This window comes from Trichosurus vulpecula, chromosome 3, assembly GCF_011100635.1.
Source record: "Trichosurus vulpecula isolate mTriVul1 chromosome 3, mTriVul1.pri, whole genome shotgun sequence".
Lineage (NCBI taxonomy): Eukaryota > Metazoa > Chordata > Mammalia > Diprotodontia > Phalangeridae > Trichosurus > Trichosurus vulpecula.
The window spans coordinates 57,640,433-57,664,248 of record NC_050575.1 but is presented as its reverse complement, the minus strand read 5'-3'; the positions used below and the strand labels follow the sequence as shown (position 1 = coordinate 57,664,248).

The following is a 23,816-nucleotide window of genomic DNA, read 5'->3' as shown; positions in this document are numbered from 1 at the left end:
CCTTGTGATTTCTCTTCCCTGTTTACCTTTTCATGCTTCTCTTGATTCTTGTGTTTGAAAGTCAAATTTTCTGTTTAGCTCTGGTCTTTTCACTGAGAAAGCTTGAAAGTCCTCTATTTTATTGAGAGTCTATATTTTGCCTTGGAGCATGATACTCAGTTTTGCTGGGTAGGTGATTCTTGGTTTTAATCCTAGTCCCATTGACCTCCAGAATATCGTATTCCAAGCCCTTTGATCCGTTAAAGTAGAAGCTGCTAGATCCTGTGTTATTCTGATTATGTTTCCACAATACTCAAATTGTTTCTTTCTGGCTGCTTGCAGTATTTTCTCCTTGATCTGGGAGCTCTGGAATTTGGCAACAATATTCCTAGGAGTTTTCTTTTTGGGATCTTTTTCAGGAGGCAATCTGTGGATTCTTTCGATTTCTGTTTTACCCTCTGGCTCTAGAATATCAGGGCAGTTCTCCTTGATAATTTCTTGAAAGATGATATCTAGGCTTTTTTTTTTTGATCATGGCTTTCAGGAAGTCCAATAATTTTAAAATTCTCCTTTTCCATTTGGCTAATTATGCTTTTCAAGGCACTCTTCTCCTCATTGGCTTTTTGGAGCTCTTTTGACATTTGAGTTAGTCTATTTTTTAAAGTGTTGTTTTCTTCAATATTTTTTTTCAGTATTTTTTTAGTTCTCCTTTAGCAAGTCATTGACTTGTTTTTCATGGTTTTCTTGCATCATTCTCATTTCTCTTCCCAATTTTTCCTCTACTTCTCTAACTTGCTTTTCCAACTCCTTTTTGAGCTCTTCTGTGGCCTGAGACCAGTTCATGTTTTTCTTGGAGGTTTTTGATATAGGCTCTTTGACTTTGTTGACTTCTTCTGGCTGTATGCTTTGGTCTTCTTTGTCACCAAAGAAAGATTCCAAAGTCTGAGTCTGAATGTGAGTCCGTTTTCACTGCCTGGCCATGTTCCCAGCCAACTTACTTGACCCTTGAGTTTTTTGTCAGGGTATGATTGCTTGTAGACTATAGAGTACTTTGTTCCAAGCTTTAGGGGATGTGCCGTTGATTTCAGAGCTATTTCTACACAGCCAGCTCTGCCACACCAGCACTCCTCCTTCCCCAAGAACCACCAACCCAGACCTGATGCAAATCTTAAGCAGGCTCTGCACTCTTGCTCTGATCCACCACTTAATTCCTCCCACCAGGTGGGCCTGGGGCTGGAAGCAACTGCAGCTGTAGTTCTGTAGCTGCACCACCTCTGCCGCCCCTGGGGCAGTGGCTGAACCGCGAACTCCTTCCACTGTGTCCCCGCAGCTTTTCCCACTAACCTTCTCTGATGTGTTTGGTGTTTGTGGGTTGAGAAGTCTGGTAACTGCCACAGATCACTGATTCATGGGGCCAGGGCTTGTTCCGCCCGGCTCCTGGTCTGGTTGGTCCTGCTGCTGCCCACACTGAGCTCCACTCCCCTCTGCTCCCCTCCGCTCCTAGCTCCATGTACGATAGACCTCACCCAGCAACCATCCAGGTTGTCCTGGGCTGGAGCCCTGCCTCCCTCTGCTATTTTGTGGGTTCTGCAGTTCTAAAATTTGTGCAGAGCCATTTTTTATAGGTTTTTGGAGGGACCTGGTAGGGAGCTCACGCAAGTCGCTGCCTTCCAGCTGCCATCTTTGCTTGGCCCCCCCCACAATATCCTCCCCATCCCTTCTTAATTCCAGTGCCTTGCCTTTTAGTTTTATCTCCTATTTATCTTGTCTGTACCTTGCTTTGCATATATTTCTTATCTCCTTCACTCCCTCATTAGACTGCAAGTTCCTTGAGAAGATACTGGTCTTTTGCCTCTTTGTACCCCCAGTGCTTAGCACAGTGCCTGACACACAGTACACAATTAATAAATTGTGTTGATTGAATTAGGGCAAGTCCTATTACTTATAGATAAGAACACTGAGACTCAGAAGGGTAAGACTTGTCCAAGGCCACACAGCAAGGCTGCCCGTGTCCATGAGGTTCAAGTGTAAGCCAAGGAAGCAGAATCTGGGCTTTCCCAAACTTTTGTTGCCTAAATCTTGGCTGGTGAGCTCAGCTGGTTAGGGCACAGTCCTGGAGGTCGTCTGTGGACCTGATCTCCATATAGAGTTTATTATTAAAATACCGTTAGTAGTCATTGTTAGTATACAACTAATCAAAGTCATTACTAATTATTAATAATAGTTTACTGTGATCCATGTTCACTGGACAAAAATCACAAGTTTTTTCCAAATTGGGAGAGGCTTCAGTGACCAAGTTCCTACCGCAATGTAATAATGTTAGCCATTATTTACGTCAGCTGACATTTATTTAGCACTTCGTGGCTTGCAGAACACTGTGAATATATGACCTTGGTTGATCATACCAGATAAGTGACCATCTAGCCAGTCTGGAGACTTTGAAATGAGAGCCCCACTTCCCCACCCCAGCCATTCCACTTTGGGTTAGTTCTAATTGTCATGAAGGTTTTCCTAACATGAGTGCCCTGAGTTCTACCTTCTGGGAACAAGCAGGATGAGGGGAATCCTTCTGCCCCAGGTTAGTCCTCTTCAGGTCCTCTGTGCTGCACCCCGAGTCTTCTCCAGCACAACTATCCCCCAGTTCTTTTATTGATCTTCAAATGGATGGACTTGAGGTTCTTCTGATCTGGGTTGTTGTTCAATCATGTCTAACTCTGTGTGACCCCATGTGGGATTTTCTTGTCAAATACTGGAGTGGTTTGCCATTTCCTTCTCCAGCTTATTTTACAGATGAGGAAACTGAGGCAAACCAGGTTATGTGACTTGCAGAGTCACACAGCTAGTAAGTGTCTGAGGCCAGATATGAACTCACTAAGAGGAGTCTTCCTGACTGCAGGCCCAGCACTCTATCCACTGTCCCACCTAGTTACCCAACGAACAGGGACTTTATCCTTAGATTAAAAGTCTAACTAAGCTATCCCAGCATCCTTCTGCTACCTGATAGCCCTCTTTGGGTGCTTGAGACAACTATTATGTTCCATTCCCCCACCCTCCCACCTAGTCTTCTGCAGTGTAAGCATCTCTGCTTCCTTTTTTGATCCTCATAAGGGATGGACTTGAGGCTCTTCTGATCTTGGTCGTTACTCTAGCTTATTGATATCCTTCCCAAACTGTGGCACCCCAAACAGAACCCAGTACTCCAGATGCAGTGTGGCCAGGGATACATTCCTAATGCCAGCCAGACCTCTTTTTTTTTTTTGCAAGATGCATAAAGACTATTCAAAGGAGTTTCCAGGTACATTAACAATTTGCAAGTTAATGAGGTTAAAGAAAAAGACAGACTCGGCTGATATGTGCTGCTGTGAATTCACCACAATCTGGTGCAAAAAAAAATCATCCATTTGTTCAGTAAAAGCCACATAAGGCAGAATTAGAGCAGAAACATCTGACACCAACTAAGACCAATAGTCATTCATCCCTCCAGAGCTCCTGGTAACTGAGCTCTGTGGAAGGAGGCAGATGACACTCAAGCACTGACATGTAGGGTCAGGGAGCGGTCATGTCAGAGGTTAGGACTGTTAGACTCACAATGAGGCACTTGGGTTGAAAAGCTTAGAGAATTAATATCCCACCCTGCATCACCACAGTTTGGAATCAAGTCCCATGACCCAAAGCCAACTTCCCAGATATCTCAAAACAGCCAAGGCTGAGGTTAGCCTCCTATCAGGCCCTCCCCATGCCAATTGCAGAGAATGCTGACAACAGTCCACATTTGCGCTCTCTGGGCTCACATGGTGTAACTGCGCAGTTCTTGATCTTGTAGTGGGTAGGGTCTGGATGTATAAAGCAGCACTGGAATTCCCCTTCTTCTTATGGCAGTGAGCTTGCTTCAGGTTTCAGCCTTTCCCAATAACCCAGCTCCCCACCCTCACCCCCTCTCATCCTGAGACAAACAGGTATAGCTCATCGGTTTACACAATTTCTTTTGGGATCTTCCAGCAGAACAGAAGATTTGACTTGTCATCCAAAAGCTTCCACTCCACCACCAACTTCATATTGGGGTATTCGCTCTTCACTGGCAGTTTGTTCAAGTAGCTACGGGTCTTGCCTTTTTCAATGGAACGGTTAATGCCTCACTTACACCCATCAGGCTGAAGGGTAGGGAAAAGTACATCAACTCCCAATATAATGCCATGCACCAAAGCTGTGGTATTCTGTGACCAGACATCACTGACAAAGGTGACGGTGACCCTGTAGGATTCTCCTTTATGCAATCTGCAGGGCTGAATGGAGCAGGGAATCATTTCCACCACCTAGACTGCAGAGCCACAGTCCAAAAAGTGAATCTGTTTGGCCCGGGTGACGACCCAGAGGGTCAGGAGCAGCAGCACCGAAGTGGAGGAGAAGGCCTTCGTGGCTGGGAGGAGGAGCGAGGGATCAGAAGCAGCAGCTCCACCAGGCAGACCTCTTGCAGTTGCATTACGCTGGTCATGAAGGGGTCTGGGTGAGAAAGGAAACCTTTCCTGATCTCTCTTCCCTCTGTTGATTATCTCCAATTTGTTTGCATCTTGCCTCCTCATTAGACCTTAGTGTCTTCAGAGCAGGGACAATCTTTTGCCTTTTGGCTTAGAACAGTGCCTCCTGTGCCACAGTGTCACGGGCCTGGTATGTGGATGCTTAATAAATGGGTGCACTTATACTTACAGAACATATTCTCTCCAGAAGCAGAAGGTGTGTGGGAGTGGGGGGGGCATGTTAGTGACTGCCATACAAGGCAGTATGTGACATCTGGGCCACAAATCCTATTCATTCTTGATACTTTGGCCCCTCAGTTTCTCCAGCTATTCTTGTTACTTAAGGTCATAGACCTGGGGAGGACCTCAGAGATCATCTAGTCTAACCCATTTTACAAATAAGGAAACTGAGTCCCAGGGAGATGTAGTAATACTTTGCACAAAGCCACGGCAGAGGCAGGATTGAATCCCAGGTCCTCCAACACCCAGGCCAATGCCCTTCCCACTGCACCGTGATGCTACTTTCTGTTCAAGGTTATGTTACTGCAGCTCCCCAGAGGTGTTTGGTCTCTGGGCTACTGTTGAGAGAGCTCAGGAAGAAGTCGGACAAACATACACAACAGAGCGGAGAGTAAGACATTTGACTCTTTAATTTCGTTAGTGGCAGACAGACAGACAGACAGTACTTTACTTAGAACAAGTGAACGGGGCAGACGGCTATTAGAATGGTGCTCTGACATCTGATGATGGACAACAGAGATACCCAGGCCTTCACGCTCTTCCCTTCGGCTTCCACAGTTCATCCTTCCTTATCATGTGAATTCTGGAGCACAGCCAAAGACTATCTACTGGGAGAATCCCCTGGAAGATCTCTGCCCTGCTTCTTTTTTAATCTGCTAAATGACCAAAGGGAGCTACGATGATGGGAGATAGTGGTCACGTCATACAACTGCAATCGACAATTCTCCCATGAAGGGCTACTTGACTACTCTAATTAAATGAATCTTAGCCTTCTCTTGATGTAGAGGGAAGAGTGCTATCCTTGGAATCAGGACCACTGGGGCTGAGTTCCACCCTGGATACTTACCAGCTGTGTGACTGCCTGATCTCTCTGAGACAGTTTCCTTGTCTACAGAATGAGGATGATGATAATCACACGGCCTACCTCACAGACTGGCTGTGAACACAGAAGCGTTCAGCAAACTTGAAGGTGCTACACACATCCGTCAATCACAGAAAGTTAGCATTGAAACAGGCTTCAAAATCACCTACTCCAGCCCCATTGATTTAGAGATGAGGAAATAAAGAGGAGAACCACTTGTCTTTTGGGGGTGATACAGCTAATAAATGGCAGAACCAGGACTCAAACCCAGGTCTTCTGAGTCCATAATCTCCAGTCTTAGCCAGGCTCCCTTAGCATTTTAAAGTCATCATGGCCCATTGGCCTGGGTTTTATATCCCATGATCCCAAACCTATTGTCAGTAAGGCGCCCCCTCTACCCTACCTGTGCTGCCTAAGTCAGCATGCATTCACTGGGCAGAAAGTCTGGGAAAACAGTGTTATTAAGAAAAAATGCTTCCAACCTTGTAAACATAGAAAGTCTATTCAGACATTTTTCTACAGTGATGGGTGGAGATGATAGGACAACAATAGTAAAATTCTCAGGAACACGTCACAGATGGCTACCATGATCGCTTTCTTTTCCAAGACTGGAGCTCCCAGATTCAAGTTTAAGGAGTCACAAACCAGGAAATAATAGGCCCTGGAAAGCCTAGGGTCATGCAATTCAAGCCAATTCAAGTACCTCTTATGGGCTAGTCACCAGGATAATCACTGGGGCTACACTAAATAAAATACACATCCCTTGGCCTCAGGGAGAGCACATTCTAATGGAATATAAGTAGTTGTGGGTATATTTGCCTCAGCCCCAGGAAGGTGTTGGTTTTAGCCCCTGACTCATGGACTAGAACAGAAGGGCCAACAACTATTCAAGAAACGATTCGGAAAAAGGTTTTGTAAAAGCCTGGGACTGCACTAGCTCAGCAATGAGAAAGGTTCTAAGGATACTTTCGCACTCCAGTTTTCTGGAGGCGATACCAATGCAGACAAAGCTTCTGTTTTACCTTTGGCAAACAACTGTCTAAGCAGTCCAGGAAGGGTCCAGGGAGGACCCTTTTGCCTCATCCAGGTCTGTCAGTGTCCAGCTAGGGAATCGTAGTTCCTAAAAATCAGTGGCACTATTCCAGGCTCATATGTAGCTTATTATTAAAAATAAACACTAGTTAACTAGGAATATGAATTACGGATGTTTTACAAGGTTTCTCTCCTGCTTCAGACATTCTAGATGCATGAACTAGACACGTCAGAGGAAGATGAGCCAAGTGGCTTGCCTTCCTTCCCTTTGGTAAGATGTTTGTTTCTGAAACATCCCTTAGGAAGTTCTTTCAACAGGACTTTAACCAAGAAGAAATGTGTGTCAGGGAAGAAAAAGTCTGTGACCTTTGGGGCTCAAGTTAGAACAACCAAAGCACATAGTTTGGCTTGAATTGCAAATGGCCGTGGAAACCCTTGGCCTCTCCTCTTTGGAAAGAGAGTCTGGTCTCTTTCTCATTGCTGATGACTTTATTCCAGTCCCCAGCAGATCAGACTGTGTTAGGACAAGGGCTGGTGTTTGGAGACAGCTTCCTGAATAAGAGATGCTATTCACAGAGTGTTTTACATACATCATCCCACTTGACATACTTTGTAGTTAGTAGGAGGAGAATGTTGTTATTATTTGTCCTTCCTTCTCAAAGAGGACCATGACATCAGGAAATCAGGAAGGTGATGCCATGACTTGCAAGTAAATTGGATTTAAGTGAGGGAGGGCTGTGCAAAGTCACCAGTCTCCCTTTCTCATCTGGAGCCATCTGGGTCCAGTGTCAAGATATAAATCAGAATGACTGGAGATGGCCTGGATGTAGTGGGAGACCTTTTTAAGCTAAGGTCTTTCCCAGGTCTCTGTTGACTGAGGCAACACCCATTCAGTGTTTAAGGCAAAGAATGGCCTCTTTTACCTGGTTAAAAAAAAAACAATTTGGGAGGGGAAGACCCTCTGGGTTTCTGGCCAAAACAGAAACAATTGCTATTTACACTCACTGAGCCATGAAAACCCAAACAATGCCCAAGTGAGGCTTGGGCTTGTTGGCCAATCAATGAGAGCCAGAGTGATTTAGTTGGAAGGGAACACAAGAGGTGGAGGTGGATGGTGTTTTGTTTGGTTGTTTTTACAAACATTTAAAAAGGCATCTGTGCTACCTCCTTGCAAAAGACCTTTTTTTTTTTTACTGGCAAAAAAGAGACTCTTCCTAGCACTACTAGAACTTAAGGCCTGTTAGTTCAGTGCACTGAAAACTGTAAACACTAAGCAGATGTTGACTCCCCACTTTATGCCCACACCCTCTAGGGGAGTGTAGCCAGCTAGCACTCACACTGTCCATCTCTTTCCAGCCCAGTTCCTATCTCTGGCTTTCTCTTGGGCCCTAATTCTATACATTCTACTCCCAGAATGGCTGCTCCCTTGATCAGCCACCAACTTGCCCTAGAGTTAGTTGATGCAAGAAAGAGACACAGTCAGTGTTTCTTTTTGTCTTGGTCTCATAACTGAAGGACATCCTGCTGGACATCAGATCAAACTTCTCTACATATTAGTTCTGGTCTTCCATATGTGACCACAGAATGGTAGGTGTGTTTTATATCTGACAGTATTCTTTTCTGGTATTTCTCAGTATTTAACCTGATAACAGTGCTGAAGGACCATGCTGCTGTGAGAAGGTCCCTATTGTGGGGGTTCTCTTTCACATAGAGCCTTATTAAGTCCCATTCTTTTGTTTTCCTGGACAGAATGCTCTGCTTCATGCTCAGATGGGCTAAGGCATTCTGACCCCCTTTTGTTAATTTTCTAAGATGGAAGGGCCTCACCCCAATCCCTACATTTTCCACAGTATGACAAGGAGGAGAAAAGGGGTTAAATATAATAAGAACTCACAACTATGTAGTGTTTTTCTCACAATAACCCTGTGAGATAGGTCTTATATAGGTAGTATAAATATTACTACCCCCATTATCCACTGAGGCTCAGAAAGGTAATGCCATTTGCCAATGGCCACACAGTGTGCCAATGCTGGGTTTGGAACCCAGATCTTTCTTAGTCTAAATCCTATGTTCTTTGCACTACACTAAAGCATAAACCTCCAATCGTAGACTATTAGAGCTAACAGAGATCTGTGACAGATTATCTCATTTTACAGATGAGAGAAACAGCCCCAGAGAGAGCAGGTGACTTGGCCAAGGTCACACAGAGTTGATTAGCAGCAGAACTGGGACTAGACCCCAGGTCTCCTGGCTTCTGGTCTAGTGCTCTACCAGAGCGGGCTTTGGGCAATTGTAAGTGGCAGTGCGGGGGCAGGTGAGAACTAATGTCTGAGCATTCTAAATGGAGTATTCAGAAGCACACGGCACAGCGCCCATGTGCAGAGCAGTCGATTAATGTGAAAAGAGGATGAAGCAGATCTCACAGGTTGTTGTTCTGACCGTCTTCTGGGTCTTTGGCTTGTGCCAGCTTCTCATTATGTTCCCTTCTTACCCTTCAGATAAAAAGAGGAAAAGGTTTAAGCCTTGAAAGGGACAAGGAAATGCATGGGTGAACAAAAGAAAAAAACCCCAACATTACTGATTTAGAGGAGCAACGAATAATGCCTCTGCTTTCCTCACCAGCAGAGAAGCATTAATCTTCCTAAAACCCTACTTCTTCACATCAGTTCTGCAAGAAGTTCTAGCTGAGGCATTTATTAAATTTACTAGGCCATGGCTTTTCTAGGAGTGACTTACTTTTCTCTGTTGAAAATAATGAATTCCTTCTGGACTGAGTCAAGGTGCTCCTGAAGAAGGCAAACCTGCCAGGGAGAAATAAGAAAAGAAAGTTCAGCAGACAGGCTCCACCATCAATTGACAGTTATTTCCCAAGTGTTTATAATATACTCGGTAGGATCAGACAATCAGTCAGAAAGGGCTTGTAGAGATCCCCTAATCCAGTCCCCTTACTTCGGAGAGGAGGAAACTGACATCCAAAGAGGGTCAGGAACTCACCCAAAGTCATTCAGGGGGTAGGTATCAGCCAGAATTTGAATTAAAGACCTCTACTTTGGCCAAAGATGATCAATTCAGAAAGTATTTGTGGGGAAAAGCCAATGGATACCCACCTCCGTGGCAGCTGTGTCCTCAGAAACAGGAAGACTGAGATTCAGAGAGAAAACTGACATGGCTCAGTCACGTAAGTAATTAATAAGTGGCAGTGTAGGATTCACACTCAGGACCTCTTGTGTTCTTTTCACTATTCCACACTGCCTTTTCCTTAGCCCTAACCTAAACTATCACTACATCTACTTAAGTATTAAATTTTCTAGCAGAACTTGAAGCATGTTTTTCCCCCCAGTTAGCAAACTGAACGGCTGATTTGGGTAGGAAGGTCCAGCTCTGTAAGATCCTAGTCCTACTCTTCCCTGTCCCCTCCACAGTCGCCAAGAGAAAGGCTAGAGCAAGCAAGGCAGCCACATCAGAGAGAGGTAACCAGGAACCTGGCAGAGGGCAGCACCATACACACTCCTATCTGGCAAAGGACAGCGGAGTGGTACTCTTTGGGCCAGTAAAGAAATCGCTACCTCTCTAGCCTGAGCTGGAAAGACTCGGTTAGCCCAGTTTAACCCAGACAGCGTGAGTAGCCATCAGCTGTTTATCCCAGGGTGAAGTCAGAGATAACTGCCTTGGAGGAGAATGGGTCTGAAGTGAGGCCACAAGAGGCAGCATGTGAGGGTCCCTCCTGCAGGTCATGGGCCAGCCGTGCATTTCCTATCCCATGGTGAAAGGTTCAGATGCTCTACTGAGTGGCCCAGAATAATCTGTCTCCTCCAGGATCACATTTAATTCCATCTGACTGTTCCCTCTAACCACTATGACATGCATTCATCAGGGACTCTTAAATGTACTTTGGCTCAAGTTAACAGGCTATCGACTATGTCTGACTGTGTTATTGTACAAAGTACCTGCTTGAAAGAGCTTAACCTTGAGAAGTGGTCAACAAACACAGGGCCTGGGAGGAAGGGGAGTCCCAGAGCAAAAGTTTTGAATGTTTATTAGAAAATTTTTCCCTAAATTACTTTTGGGGACTTAAGTTATCCCTAAGAGAAAGTTTAGTTGAGAAGTTATCCCTTGTCAGCTTCTTATCCTTTAAAAACATATATATTGAGATCTTTTGTTTTTATATCACCTTCATTTCTCTTCTCTTCCCCACACAGGGGCTCTAAATGTAGCATCATTTCTAGGAAGGAATAAATATGAGAAAAAGTGCTGTTTAGCAAAAATAACCAAAACTTCAACTGAGTCTGACAGTATATTCAGTGTTACACACTCTTAGGCCTCCACCTCTGTAAAGGGAAGTCCGTGCTCTCCCCTCTTTAAGTGGGTAGAGCTTGGCCTTCATAATTACACAACTCAACCTCTCATTTTATACCTAGCAACAAGTCCAAAAGGGAGATCGTAGAGTACTGTAACAATGTGTAAGGCCAATAACACCAGCACGCAGGAGGGCTGCCAGCACAGGTTCTTTGATCTGCTTTTCTAAGGAAAGCAACTTTAAGGGGTCTACAATCTCACTTTAATTAAACATACATATATCATTCACTTAGTTCAGGGGAAAAAGTCAGCACCCTGAACTTCAGAGAAAACATAAACAAATTACAAGCATACATCATATAAACAGAGGAAATAAATGCAAATAAGCAGACAGGCTTCTAACTGTCTGACTATAGCAATACATACAGTTACCAGAGAGAGAAGCACCAACATCTGGGTTTTCAAATCGGGGGTGGGGGAAGGGCTCCTTAACAATGGCTACCCAGAGTCTTGTCTGGTCAAATCACAGGACACTCTTCCAGTGAGTGAGCCCCCAAGCAAAATGCTAACCTCAGAGTATATATATGCTTCTTCAGGGTCAGAGGGCATCACAACCATGGGACTCAAGCCCATGTGACCTAAGCCTTCCCATGACTTAAGCAGGTCATCAAAGACTCCTGATTCAAAGACTCTTGATTGAAACAAAGGCAAGACTCAAAGGCACTTTATTGCCTTAGTGCTGAAAAGCACTCCAAAACAAAAGAGAAAGTCCCACCCTGCTTGCCATTACAAGTACCCACTGACTTTCCCAACTCAGAAGGCAGTCAGAATGCAAGTAAAAGAGAAATTCCAGAGACAAAAGGTTGCACTCACTCGGCTGTCAAAGTGTGATTTAGTTAAGAGGGCAGTGGGGATTACACTGAGCAGAGAAGGTAGTATAGAAGTAGGGCTCTCAGGAGCCCTTGGCAGAGGCAGCAAAGAAAGACAGAGTCATTGTATGAGATTTCCAAAGGGTCACAACAGAAATATGAGTATTCAGAAGAAAAAGAAGAGGGAATTCAGGTAAGAAAGAGGCCTGGCAGATTTTACACAAAAGCAAAAAGGGAGAAAAAGTGGAAAACAGCATGATGCAGTGGCAAACATACTAGATTTGGGTTCAAATCCAGCCTGCTACTTATTACTCATGTGATTTTAGGCAAATCACTTCTCTGCTTCTCAGTTTCCTCATCCATAGACAGAGGCAGCTAGGTGGCACAGTGAATGAACACTGGGCCTAGAATCAGTAAGACCTGAGTTCGAATCTGGCATCAGACATTTCTCAGCCCTGGGCAAGTCACTTAACTTCTGTCTGCCTCAGTTTCTTCAACCAAAATGGGGGATTGTAATAGCAGTTACCTTTCAGAGTTGTTGTGTGGATCAAATAGATAATATTTATACTTAGTGCAGCATCTAATAAATGTTTATTTCCTTCCTCCCTATAAAATAGAGAAGGAGGGAAGTAGGGGAGGAGAATAGAAAGACTTCTAAGGTCCCTTCAAGTTCTAAATCTAGGATACTGTGAAAAAAGGAAATAAAAAATAAAAGATCTAATGAGAGTAAAAGGAAGAATGTTGTTGAAGAAATTACTCAATTCTACTAACCAAGCCAGGGAATGAGGATTTGGCACCTGGAAATGAAGAGGACCTGAGATACATTAAATGAAGCTTCAATCAGTCTGGTGATATCTGGTCTAAGTGGAAAGATCAATTGTTTTGAAGGCAGAAGACCTGGATTCAAATCCTACCTTTGCCATTCACTACTTCTCTGACTTTGAGCAAGTCACTTAACCTCCCTGAGCCTCAGTTTCTTCGTTTGTAAAATGAAGGGGGGATATTGTTGGATAAAATGGCTTCTTTGGTGCCTTCTAACTCTAAATCTATTACTGTGATCTGAGTTTCAGGAAGAAAGTATGTGGAGGTGAGGGAGAAGAAAGAGATGGTTTGGAACAGAGAGCAAAGGGTTTGAGCTGTGTTGTCCTCAGTGGGCAGAAGGAGTTGAGTGGGATCCTATAACTTTTTTTAAATATGAAATTTAAAAAATAATCAAAGCGTAGAGGGAAGCAAAGTATGGGAAATGTTCTAATTACAAAGAAATGATAAAGCCATTTGCAGTGGGAGAGGGGGTGAGGGGAGAGAAGAAGGGGGAAAGACCTCTGGTAAAGAACAAAGTTTATTTTAAATTAATTTTTACTTTATCTTTTTTATTATACTCTGAAACCCTAGAGCCTAAAGAGACATAGTGAAGAAATCCTGGGGTTATGGGATAAGGACAGTAATAATAACCCACAGGAGTCCAGTTCTTCATTAATTTAGTACAATATGTACATGTGGGTTATTAAGTCACCAATCTCAGTCAGTGTGGTTTTAAACTTACTAAACTGTTGGGACCCCTTGTGCTTGATTTGGAGTCACTGATCATTTCTTTCAAATATCTTTTTCATATAAAGTATAGGTTCTCCATTTCAGATTCATTTTTCACAGCAGATGGGGAGTCTCAGTGGTCGGGAGGGAGATGCTTCCAAGGCATCCACCTAACAAGTGTTTGTCTAGCTTCTGCCAGAACCTGGGCACCTTGTGCTCAGTGGGGAATACAAAGATGGAGTAGAAGACAGAGTCTCTGCCATCAAAGAGCTTGGAGAGACAAACACAAGAGAATTAAGTGACAACACAAGGCAGTTTGGGATTATGGGTCATGGGGATAGCAAGACCTTAACATATGTTTGCTAAAAAAGCCACTTTGTGTGAGTGTTATAAAATATTCAGACTGCCCCAATAGTTCATAAAGGTGGCTGACCTTTAAAGATTTTCTTTAAAAAAAAAGAATAGAACAATACTGTCTCTTTAATTAAGAGGGTGTTTTTTTCATATACACACAAGAAGGTTGATGTGAGGGCATTTTTTTCCCTTAATGAGGACACCTATTGATTGAAAAGTCTCATTTATTTACTCTTTCTTAACAGAAGAATTTAGTCCAAGGCACTTCCTTAATGTACTAAAAAAAAGCCTTTTGTGTATAACAGGGACCTTTGATGAATGGCAGCCTTATGCAGTGGAGAGACTATTTCCAATTTTTCCTGTATATAGCTTATTTGTACCTAGTTGTTTGTATGTTCAGTCATGAGCTTCCTGAGAGTAGGGACTGTCTTTTGCCCAGTGCATGGCACAGCACCTGGCACATAGTAGGTGCTTAATAAATTCGCTGAATGATTGACCTAAAGTCAGAAGACAATTGAATTGATTTCTACCTCTGAAATTACTAGCTCGGATGACCTTGGGCCAGTCATCATCTCTGAGCCTCACTATCTCTATTGGAGGGAATCCAGGTGGTACAATGGACAGAACTCTAGGCTTGTAGTCAGGAAGATTTATCTTCATGAGTTCAAATCCTGCCTCAGACAACTACTATCTGTATATTCCTGGGCAAGTCATGAACTCTGTTTGCCTCATCTGTAAAATGAGCTGGAGAAGGAAATGGCAAACCACTCTAGTTTCTTTGCCAAGAAAACCCAAAACAGAGTCAGGAAGAGTCAGACAAGACTGAAAAGACTCAACAACAACAAAAATCTCCATCAGAGAAATGAGGATTAGAGTAACCTATAGAATTTACCTGGGGAGCGGGGTGGCTGTGAGGGTCAAATGAAGACTATATGTAAAGTGTTTTGTAAATCAGAAACACTTTATATAAAATAAGCTATACTATTATTATTATTGGAAAGGTTATTAGGCTTGGAGTCACGCATTTAAATTCCAGCTCTGCCACTTGCTAATTGAGTAATCTCACCTCCATTTCTTCCTCTAAAATAAAGGTGCTGAAGGAGATGACCTGTGTCCTGTCTACCCTGCCATTTTGTGACTCTGTGAAATTGTAAACAAAGCCTGTTTTCTTATGACTAATACCTCCTATTTCTGGAGCACTTGGAGGTTTGCAAAGCACTTTCCATACAGTATCTTATTTGAGCCTCACAGCAACCCTCTGAGACTGGTACTCCAGGTATCCCTATCTCCATTTTATAGACTAGGAAACTGAGGTTCAGAGAAGTTATGAGGCTTACCCAATTAATTTGAATGAAAAAGAATTGTGTAGAGAATGCTCATTGTAATTCTGTCGAGGGGGCCTGGTGGGAGCAAGGAGAAGGTAAACTATTCTAGCATGGTAAAAGTTCCTTAGGCAGGGATTCTTTCCCCTGTAGCTGAGGACAAAGGTTCAAAGGTTGGGTATCAGGAGACAGCTGGATGCCACTAAAATATTCACGCTTGGGTTGCTGGCCTCCTTTCCACATCCATGACTTAAATCCAAACTCTCCTGTTAAGTATTGGGTCTTTTTTTTTTTTAAAGAAAATGTGATCCTTAAGCAGTGGAGAATGAGGCCAGAGCTAAGCACAGGGAGTTTTAATCCTTCTCATATGAGATTGGTGGCTAAAAGCCACCTAAGATTCTTGTTTCAAATGTTCAGTTCAGTTCCAAGAAAGTGGCCCCATTGACTGAAACCCAGCGGGGCAGAGAAGATGGGGAATAGCATAGGACAGACCAAACCCTGGCATATATGGATTTCCTATGGTTGTCTTTTGTTCTCGAAAAGGACCAAAATGACATTACTATGTTGAGTCAAGTTACAGTGTATGAGACTGTGGCTGATCAGACCAATATGAGCTCAGAATACTCTACCACATGGTTGGCACAAATAGTCCATGGAAATATTTGGGGTGGATTCTATAAATTTGGGCATCTCCTGTTTATTTTGAGCCGCTTTAGTTCTGCTTTACTCATAGAGCATGGCACCTTCTCTGATAATGGTATGCCCTGCTTGGGTGGTCCTGTGCAAGTATCTCCCATGTCGCACAATTAATTCCAAAGTTCTTAAGAAAGACCTTGAGATTGTCCTTGTATCACTTCTTCTGACCACCATGTGAGCACTTGCCCTGTGTGACTTCTCCATAAAAATAGTGTTTTAGGCAAGTGTACATTTGTTAGAGCTAGTCAGTGTCTGGGTGGCTCTAAAGGAAAGTAGGGGAGAGAAGAGGTATTAGACTCTCAAACTAAAGGTCTACAGAGCTTTTGTGAGGACCTCATTGTTGTATGTTTGTGAAACCTGGACAGTCTACCAGCACCATGCCAGGAAACTGAATCACTTCCATTTGAATTGTCTTAGGAAGATTCTGAAGATCACCTGGCAGGATAAGGTACCAGACACTGAGGTCCTTTCTCAAACTAAACTGCCCAACATTCAGACTCCACTGTATTTCCTATATGTGATAGTTGGCTACCTCTCCCCACCTTCCACCTGCAATTCATTTTTTCTTTGGAAAGCACAGAGGCTGCATCATAAAGATCCTTTTACACTTTAAAATTTACTAGAGACCCAAAGAGCTTTCAAGTAACTGGGATATATCTAGGGGGGTGCTGGCAAATGTTCAACAATCAGCTCTCAAAAAGAATGCACGTGAAACATCAATCTGCATTGTTAACATTTTTTCCATCATTTTCTTAAGTCTAGACAGTTAATAAACAATAAATCAAGTCCTGATTTGCAGCATTTGCCAATTTCCAGGAAGTAAATGCTCCCACTGAACATTTAACAACCAGCTCCCCAGCCAGTTTGAGCTGGCTCCAGTAACACAGGGGTGTCCTTGTGTTACAGGAGGTGTTGTAAAGGTCAAATGAGACAGCAGAAATGAGGGCGTTTTGAAAAATAAAAAGTACAATGCAATCTTAAGGGCTTAATTTCTAATTTCTCCCCCTCTTTGTTATTTCTTATTATGGAACTTTTGTGGGGCTTTTGTACCATTCAGAAGTTACTTTTTATATGTCTGCCTTTTTTCTTCCTTAAACCATGTATTTTTCAAGGGTAGGCACTGTGTCATCTTAACACAACTACACGAAGGTTTAAGTGCCTTAGGCTCCATGAAAGGCATGGTGCCAGGCCCTGGGAATCCAAAGGCAAAAATAAAACTCCTTGTCTGTCCTTCAGGAGTTTACATTTTCCTGAGGAGAGTACTGATATGCATAGACAAGTAAATAAAAATTAATTTGAGGCTGGAGATTGGGGTGAGATAAGGCAAGCTCTGTGCAGAAGATGATATCTGAGCTGAGCCTTGAAGAAAGATAAGAATCTGGGGAGGTGAAGATAGGGAGGGAGTCCATTCCTGGTGTGGAGGACGGAATGACAAGTTAAGGGAACAGCTTGGTAGCCACTTCTGTTGAAGTATAAAGAGAGTAATAGGAAATAGGTCTGAAAAGGCAGCTTGGAGCCAGACTGCAGCGGGCCTTAAAAGCCAAGAGGCAGAACTTGCATTTTGACCTAGATACAGTATGGCGCCACTGAAGGTTTTGGAGGAGGGTCATGATATGGTTAGACTAGAGCCTTAGGAAGATAATGTAGCTGCGCAGCAAGGTAGTGCGGTGGATAGAGCACTGGGAGACCTGAGTTCAAATCCAGCCTCAGACATTTACTAGCTGTCTGACCCTGGGCACATCCCTTAGCTTCTGTTTGCCTTAGTTTCCTCATCTCCGAAATGGGGACCATGATAACACCTATCTCCCAGGGTTATTGTGAAGACGAAATGAGATCATAATGGTAAAGTGCTTAGCACAATGCCTGGCACATAGCAGACACTATATAAATGTAAATCATTATTATTATTATGTTGGCCGCCTATGGAAGATGGGTTGGAGAGGGGAGAGGCTGGAAGCAAGGAGACTGATTAGGAGACTTCTGAAACAGGCCAGACAAAAAAGTGCTGGAGACCTGGGCTATGATAGAGAGAGTGGGGAGGAGGAAACAGATACAGGGGCTTGGAGGGAAGGAGCATTGGAAATATTTGGCAACTATTTAGATATGGGGCATGGAGAGAGGGAAGAGTCAAAAGCGATGCTGAGGTTGTGGACCTTAGTGAGTGGGAGGATGGCAGTGCCCTCAACAGAAACAGGGAGGTTGGGGCAGCTAGGTGGTGCAGTGAGTAGAGCGCTGGCCCTGGAGTCAGGAGGACCTGAGTTCAAATCTGGCCTCAGACACTTGACACACTTACTAGCTGTGTGACCTTGGGCAAGTCACTTAACCCCAATTGCCCTGCCTACACCCCTCAAAAAAAAAGAAACAGGGAGGTTTGGAAGAGTATCAGGTTCAGTGTGGGGAAATTCCATTTTGGACATACTGAATTCAGAATGCCAATGGGACATCCAAGTGAATATGGCTAACAGGCATTTGGTGATGCAAGACTAGAGTTCAATGGAGAGATAAGGACTGGATACATAGATTTAGATCTCACTTGTAAAAAGATAATATTTGAACCCATGGGAACAGATGAGGTCATCAAGAAAGAAAGTATTGCGAGAGAAAAGGGCTCAGAACAGAGCCTTAGAAAACTTCCATGATGACAGGTCAGAATGGTAGAAGAGCAATATCACAGAAATCAGGGGAAGAGAAAGTTTCAAGGAAAAGAGGTAGACAGTGACAAAAATTATAGAGAAGTTGAATGGATAAAAAAAGGCCCTTGGATTTAGAATTTAAGAGTTAGCTGACTTCTCACATCACAATAAACTCCAAATGAATACATAACCTAAACATAAAAGATGAAATCATAAACAAATTAGAGGAGAAGGAAAGGAGCTAGTTCTCATAACTATGGATGAGTGAGAATTCTTAACCAAACAAGGGATAGAGACGATCATAAAAGATAAAATGGACAATTTTGATTATATAAAATTAAAAAGCATTTGTACAAGTAATGTAGTTAGAATTAGAAAGGAAACAAATACTTGGAGAAAAAAATCTTTGTAGGGATTGGCCTTGGCACAGAGAGAAGGACCATATCTTACCTGGAGATTGGTGCAAAATGGGGAATGATGAGAGGGGTGTAGAGGTGTGAAATAACAGAGAAGGACCTCACAATGTGTTGTCTTTATTTTCCCAATAGGAGGCAAGGTCTCTGCTGAGAATAATAGGAGTGGGAGTGGAAGTGGTATAGGAGGGGAGAGGAGCAGGGTTGGGACATGGGAGAGGGTCAATAAAGGAAGAATAAAAGGACTGTCATGCAGCAGGGAGAGCCAAGTTGAGGTTAGGTAGCATATATTTGTCATTTGTCATGCTAGCATAAGTTCCTCCAGGAATGGTCTTTTTTTTTTAAACCTTCCAGCCCAATGCTATGCATATTGGAAATGCTTAATAAATAATGATTGGGTAAATGGACATGCTATCATTAAGTGCAGATGGGTGTGTTAGAACTAGCTGGAACTGAACATTAAATTTTCAGTCAGAGTATTTACAGTTTGGAAATCAGCAAATACTATAAATCAGAGCTTGCTTTATTGTTTTGTTGATTGTACTAAGAAAGAGATGGAAAAATGTAAATAACTCAGATTAAATAAAATTAAGTCATTTTGATTATTATAAATATCCAAATTAATTACAAAGGACATATGAAGGAAGACACTATCTGCATCCAGAGAAAGAACTGATAAATAGAAACATGTGTAGAATGATTTTGCACGTATGTATATATATATGTGTGTGTGTGTGTATATGTACATATGTGTATATGTATATATGTGTACATGTATATATGTGTGTGTGTATGTGTGTTTGTGTATGTGTGTCTAATGGTGTCTCTAGGGTGGGGAGCAGGGGAAAGGAAAAAAAGGAAAAAAAAGAAATTTACATGATAACTTTATTGTATGTTTAAAAGGAATAGCAAGTTATACATAATAGATTTGCAGCTTCACGTGCAGTCATCTTTTTAAAAATTATACTATATTAGTATATACTAAATTGCACTATGCAATATGTTTTATTGCATAAATAAAAAATTAAATAAATAAATAATTTAAGTGTGTTGTGAGTATAATTTTTTTCCCTTGGAGAGCCTTTTGTTAAATATTTGCCAGAACATCTTTGGGCATGGATTACCCCAACTTCATTCTTAACAAAATACAGCTCACTGAAATGAAAGATCCATGGCACAAGCCATTCCCCTCTACAGGCAGGGTACTGAGTTGAAGAGCACACTAGCCACTCCAAACACCTATATAGAGAGAGCATCATGATCTTTCCTGTGTGCCCCAGGTAGCAGGAGCTGAGGATATGTGGGCTCTGTTGCTCACCTGGGAGGAGTCACTTTTCCTGGTATCCTTCTCTTTCTTTGCCAGCCGTTTCTTTTTCTTGTGAAGAGGATTGGACTCTAAAATCATTTCTTCGAGTTCAAAGGTGGGATCACAGTTGAGTCTGCCTTTCTGTAGGGAACAAAAGGAAAGGTCACCTCCCTCGTTGGACTCAACCTTTTAGACTGTTTTACAAATGGGCCACATCTAGGGAAGGGAGCGAACGAAGTCTTAATGAAATCGGGCCAAGACAATAAAGAGAGCAGAGCTCCCACCGTATGCTTTACATAATTTATCATCTCCTTCCATGGCAGAGAGCGTTCATCATTCTTTACTTTTATATTTTATTCTCTCTGTCTTTTAATAAGCCCACCATGGTTAGAAAGGGAAACACACATCTTTTCTAAAGGACGTTTTACCTTTCTTGTTTGTGGACTTTTTGGGTCACTGTGGGGTTTCATTGCTGGAAAAGTGCTGTGGTGCTAATGAGACCACTCACACAGAGGGCTGGCCTGGGGTTTAATAGGAACAGCAATGGATTTGTAAGCAGAAGGCTTGGAATCAAATTCTGGCTTTTCTACTGACTTTGTGTGAACAGGAGCAAGTCATCTTACCTTAGCCTCAGTGTTTTCTGTTATAAAATGAGACGATTGAACTTCATGATCTCTAAGGATCCTTTCAATTCTAAATTCTATGCTACTAGGCTAGGTGGCACAGTGGCTAGAGCACCAGGGCCTGGAGTCAGAAGGTCCTGAGTTCCAATTCAGCCTCAGATACTTCTAGCTGTGTGACCCTCTCAGTTTCCTCATTTATAAAATGAGCCAGAGAAGGAAATGGCAAACAGCCCCAGTATCTCTGCCAAGAGAACCCCAAAGGGGTCACAAAGAGTCAGACACGACTGAAACAATTCAACAACAAAATTAACTCACTAGGGAGGGGAGCCTATCCCTGGTCTCCACCATATTAGGGGAAATTTATTAGATGGCTTCCCTTCACAAAGGATTCACATAGCACGGGATACTCCCCAACTCTGTGAGGCTTTACGGAAATGATTTCCCCAAATGCGCTAAGTCACACTAATATCTCCCTTTTCTTTTTTTAATGCCAGAGTGATTCTTGCCTTTAGCACTTGTATCTCGACATGTGATCAGAGACAGCCCTATACTGCTGTGCAATTATGTGAAACATGTCTGTCCCTCCCAGTAAGCTGCAAGTTCCTTCAAGAACAACAGGGTCCCTTGGTCTCCCTGTTTTTTAATCCCTAAAAGTCCTTGGCACAGAGCTGAGCTCAAAGTTGGTACTCAGTGAATGCTAGGAGAATAAAGACTATGTGAATTTCTGTAGCCCTGAAACAAGGGCTCTATGTGGAATTAAAGACCCCAAACTCTGAACTTTCACCAGATGAAGGGCCTTAAATACCGGCATAAAATGTACTGCCAATATGCCTCTAAACATGGTAATGCTATTGATAGGTTAGCATCGTGTGTGCATTTAATCTGCACAGATGAATTCATAGAAGCAACATTAGTGCAGTGGATGGGGTACTAAGCTTGGAGTTAAGAAGACAAAGGCTCAAATTCTGCCTCTGACATATATTAGCTATGTGGCAGCAAGCCTCTTCCCTGTCCCTCATGTATCTCTCTTGTCTCTAGGACTTGGTCAAGTATAAATGTGGATCCCTCCTGTATTGAATTGTACTGAATTCCCTCCTACTTTTCAGGATATACAATTTCAGTGGTGTGGGGATGGCTTGAGGCAAAGGCTATAAACACCTACATAGCAACACAACATTTGATTTTTGCCCCGCAGAGCCCCAGTGGACTGGAATTTATAGACCCTTCAAAAGCAGGAAGAAACACACTCTAAACTTGGAACAGGTGTTGAAATGAACTGTGGGGGTGGGGTGGGGTTAAGGAAGTTGACTTACATTAGGAATGAAAGTTGGAATCAGCCTCTTCTGCAGAACTGCATCCCAATTCACATCAGCCATGTAGGAGCAGTCCTGGACATCTGATAGCTGAGAAAATCTGTGATCGGGATTTTGCTCAAGCAACTGCCAAGAAAACACAAGAGTTTGGATGATGGGATATTGGCTCAGGGAGGCCAATTTTTACGGACAGTTCCATTGCTAATGTCTTCAGATATCTCTCCCCACTTCCCCCTACCATCTATATCCAAGCAGCTGCCACGTGATAGAATCCAAGGTTTAGAATAGAAAGGAATATGAAAAATCACCCAGAGCAGAGGTTTCATACATACCACTGAGCCCACAACACTGCCAGGTGCAGCCTGAAGCAGATTAAAATGCAACTGGGAAATACTGAACAAAATAAATAAAAATACAACAGAACATAGATAGTATTAATAGATGGTTTTCTAAGTCGGTAAGTATTCCTACAGGGATCCTTACATATGGTTTAGTGGCTCCTGTTTCTACTTGAGTTTAACACCACCTCCCTCATTTCACAGAAAAGGTAACCGACTCTCAGAAGAGGTCTTGCCCATGGTCATTGTAACAACAGTGTCACTAGCATCTGTTGTGGCTGTGTAAGACTAACAACACCAGCACACACAAGAGCTGCCAGCACAGGTTCTTTGATCTGCTTTTCTAAGGAAAGAAACTTTAAAAGGTTAAAAATCTCACTTTAATCAAACATACATATATCACTCACTTAGTTCAGGGGGAAAAGCCAGCACCATGAACTTCAGAGCAAATACAAACAAATTACAAACAGAGACAATATAAACAGATCAAATAACACAAACCAGTAGACAGGCTTCTCTAGCTTTCTGTCCAACACCTCACTATATAGTTACCAGGGAAGCACCAATGTCTGGGTTTTCAACCTGGGATGGGGGATGCTCCTTAACAATGGCTACCCAGAGTCTCATCTGGTCAAATCACATGACACTCTTCCAGTGAGTGAGAGCCCCCAACGAAACGCTAACCTCTGAGTTTATATACCCTGTTCAGGGTCAAAGGGCATCACAACCATGCAACTCAAACCTATGTGAACTAGGCTTTCTTGTTTCTTAAGCAGGTCATCAAGGACTCCCAAATTTAATCAAAGAAACAAAGGCCAGACTCATCAAAGGCACTTGATTACTTCAGTGCTCCAAAGGGAAAACAGTAAAAAAGTCCTACCTTAATTACCAATATAGTCATTCAACTAGTAAGCAGACTGGTCAATTCTACTTCTATAATATCTCTTGTATTAATCCCTTTCCCTCTGGGTGAGGTAGTAAGAGAATAAAATGTGAAGGCTTCACAGGGAATATGTATGTATATATGTATTTATATCTAAAATGTTTGAGAATCAATATTTAGAGCAAAGGGAAACGCGATAAATTTGAGTCTGTGGGAATCTGATTATTTAGCCTTTAGGAATGTCTTTCTCCCCCTCCTTCTTTAGATTTATAGATGTCACCCCAGCTGTGAGTGGAACACAAGATTGTGAAAGCTCCCCTATGAATAACTCAGGCAAGGCAATATTCAAATAGAGATAGTACAAATGTAGTTAGGATGTGAACCTCATCAGGCCTAAGTTTCGTTTTCCTGTAAATCATATGATTTCAGGGAAACCAAATGATATTCCCCTCTCCCCCTCCCCTAGCCCACTTACAAACTGCCATCTTAGCATTAAAGTTTCCCTATAAGGTAATTCTGTAGTTTCTGTGCTTGTATTGGGTAAAAACGTATTCCTGGTTAGATTGTGAGGCCACTCATCTCTGCAAATGGGGACGGGGGTCCAGTCTCTGGG

The 23,816-nt window shown here is 42.7% G+C and overlaps 1 protein-coding gene across 1 annotated transcript in view; it reads right to left on the bottom strand.

Moving 5' to 3' along the window:
* Positions 1–5,121: 5,121 nt before the first annotated feature.
* STK32A (serine/threonine kinase 32A) overlaps positions 5,122–23,816 on the bottom strand; it is a 171,061-nt gene continuing 152,366 nt past the window's right edge. The window contains exons 10-13 of the mRNA XM_036752772.1: positions 21,983–22,108; positions 20,059–20,187; positions 9,364–9,428; positions 5,122–9,119 (exon numbers count right to left, since the gene is read on the bottom strand). Of these exons, the coding sequence (XP_036608667.1) occupies positions 9,047–9,119; positions 9,364–9,428; positions 20,059–20,187; positions 21,983–22,108 (393 nt within the window). The 3' untranslated portion in view covers positions 5,122–9,046. The remainder of the gene's footprint in view (positions 9,120–9,363; positions 9,429–20,058; positions 20,188–21,982; positions 22,109–23,816) is intronic.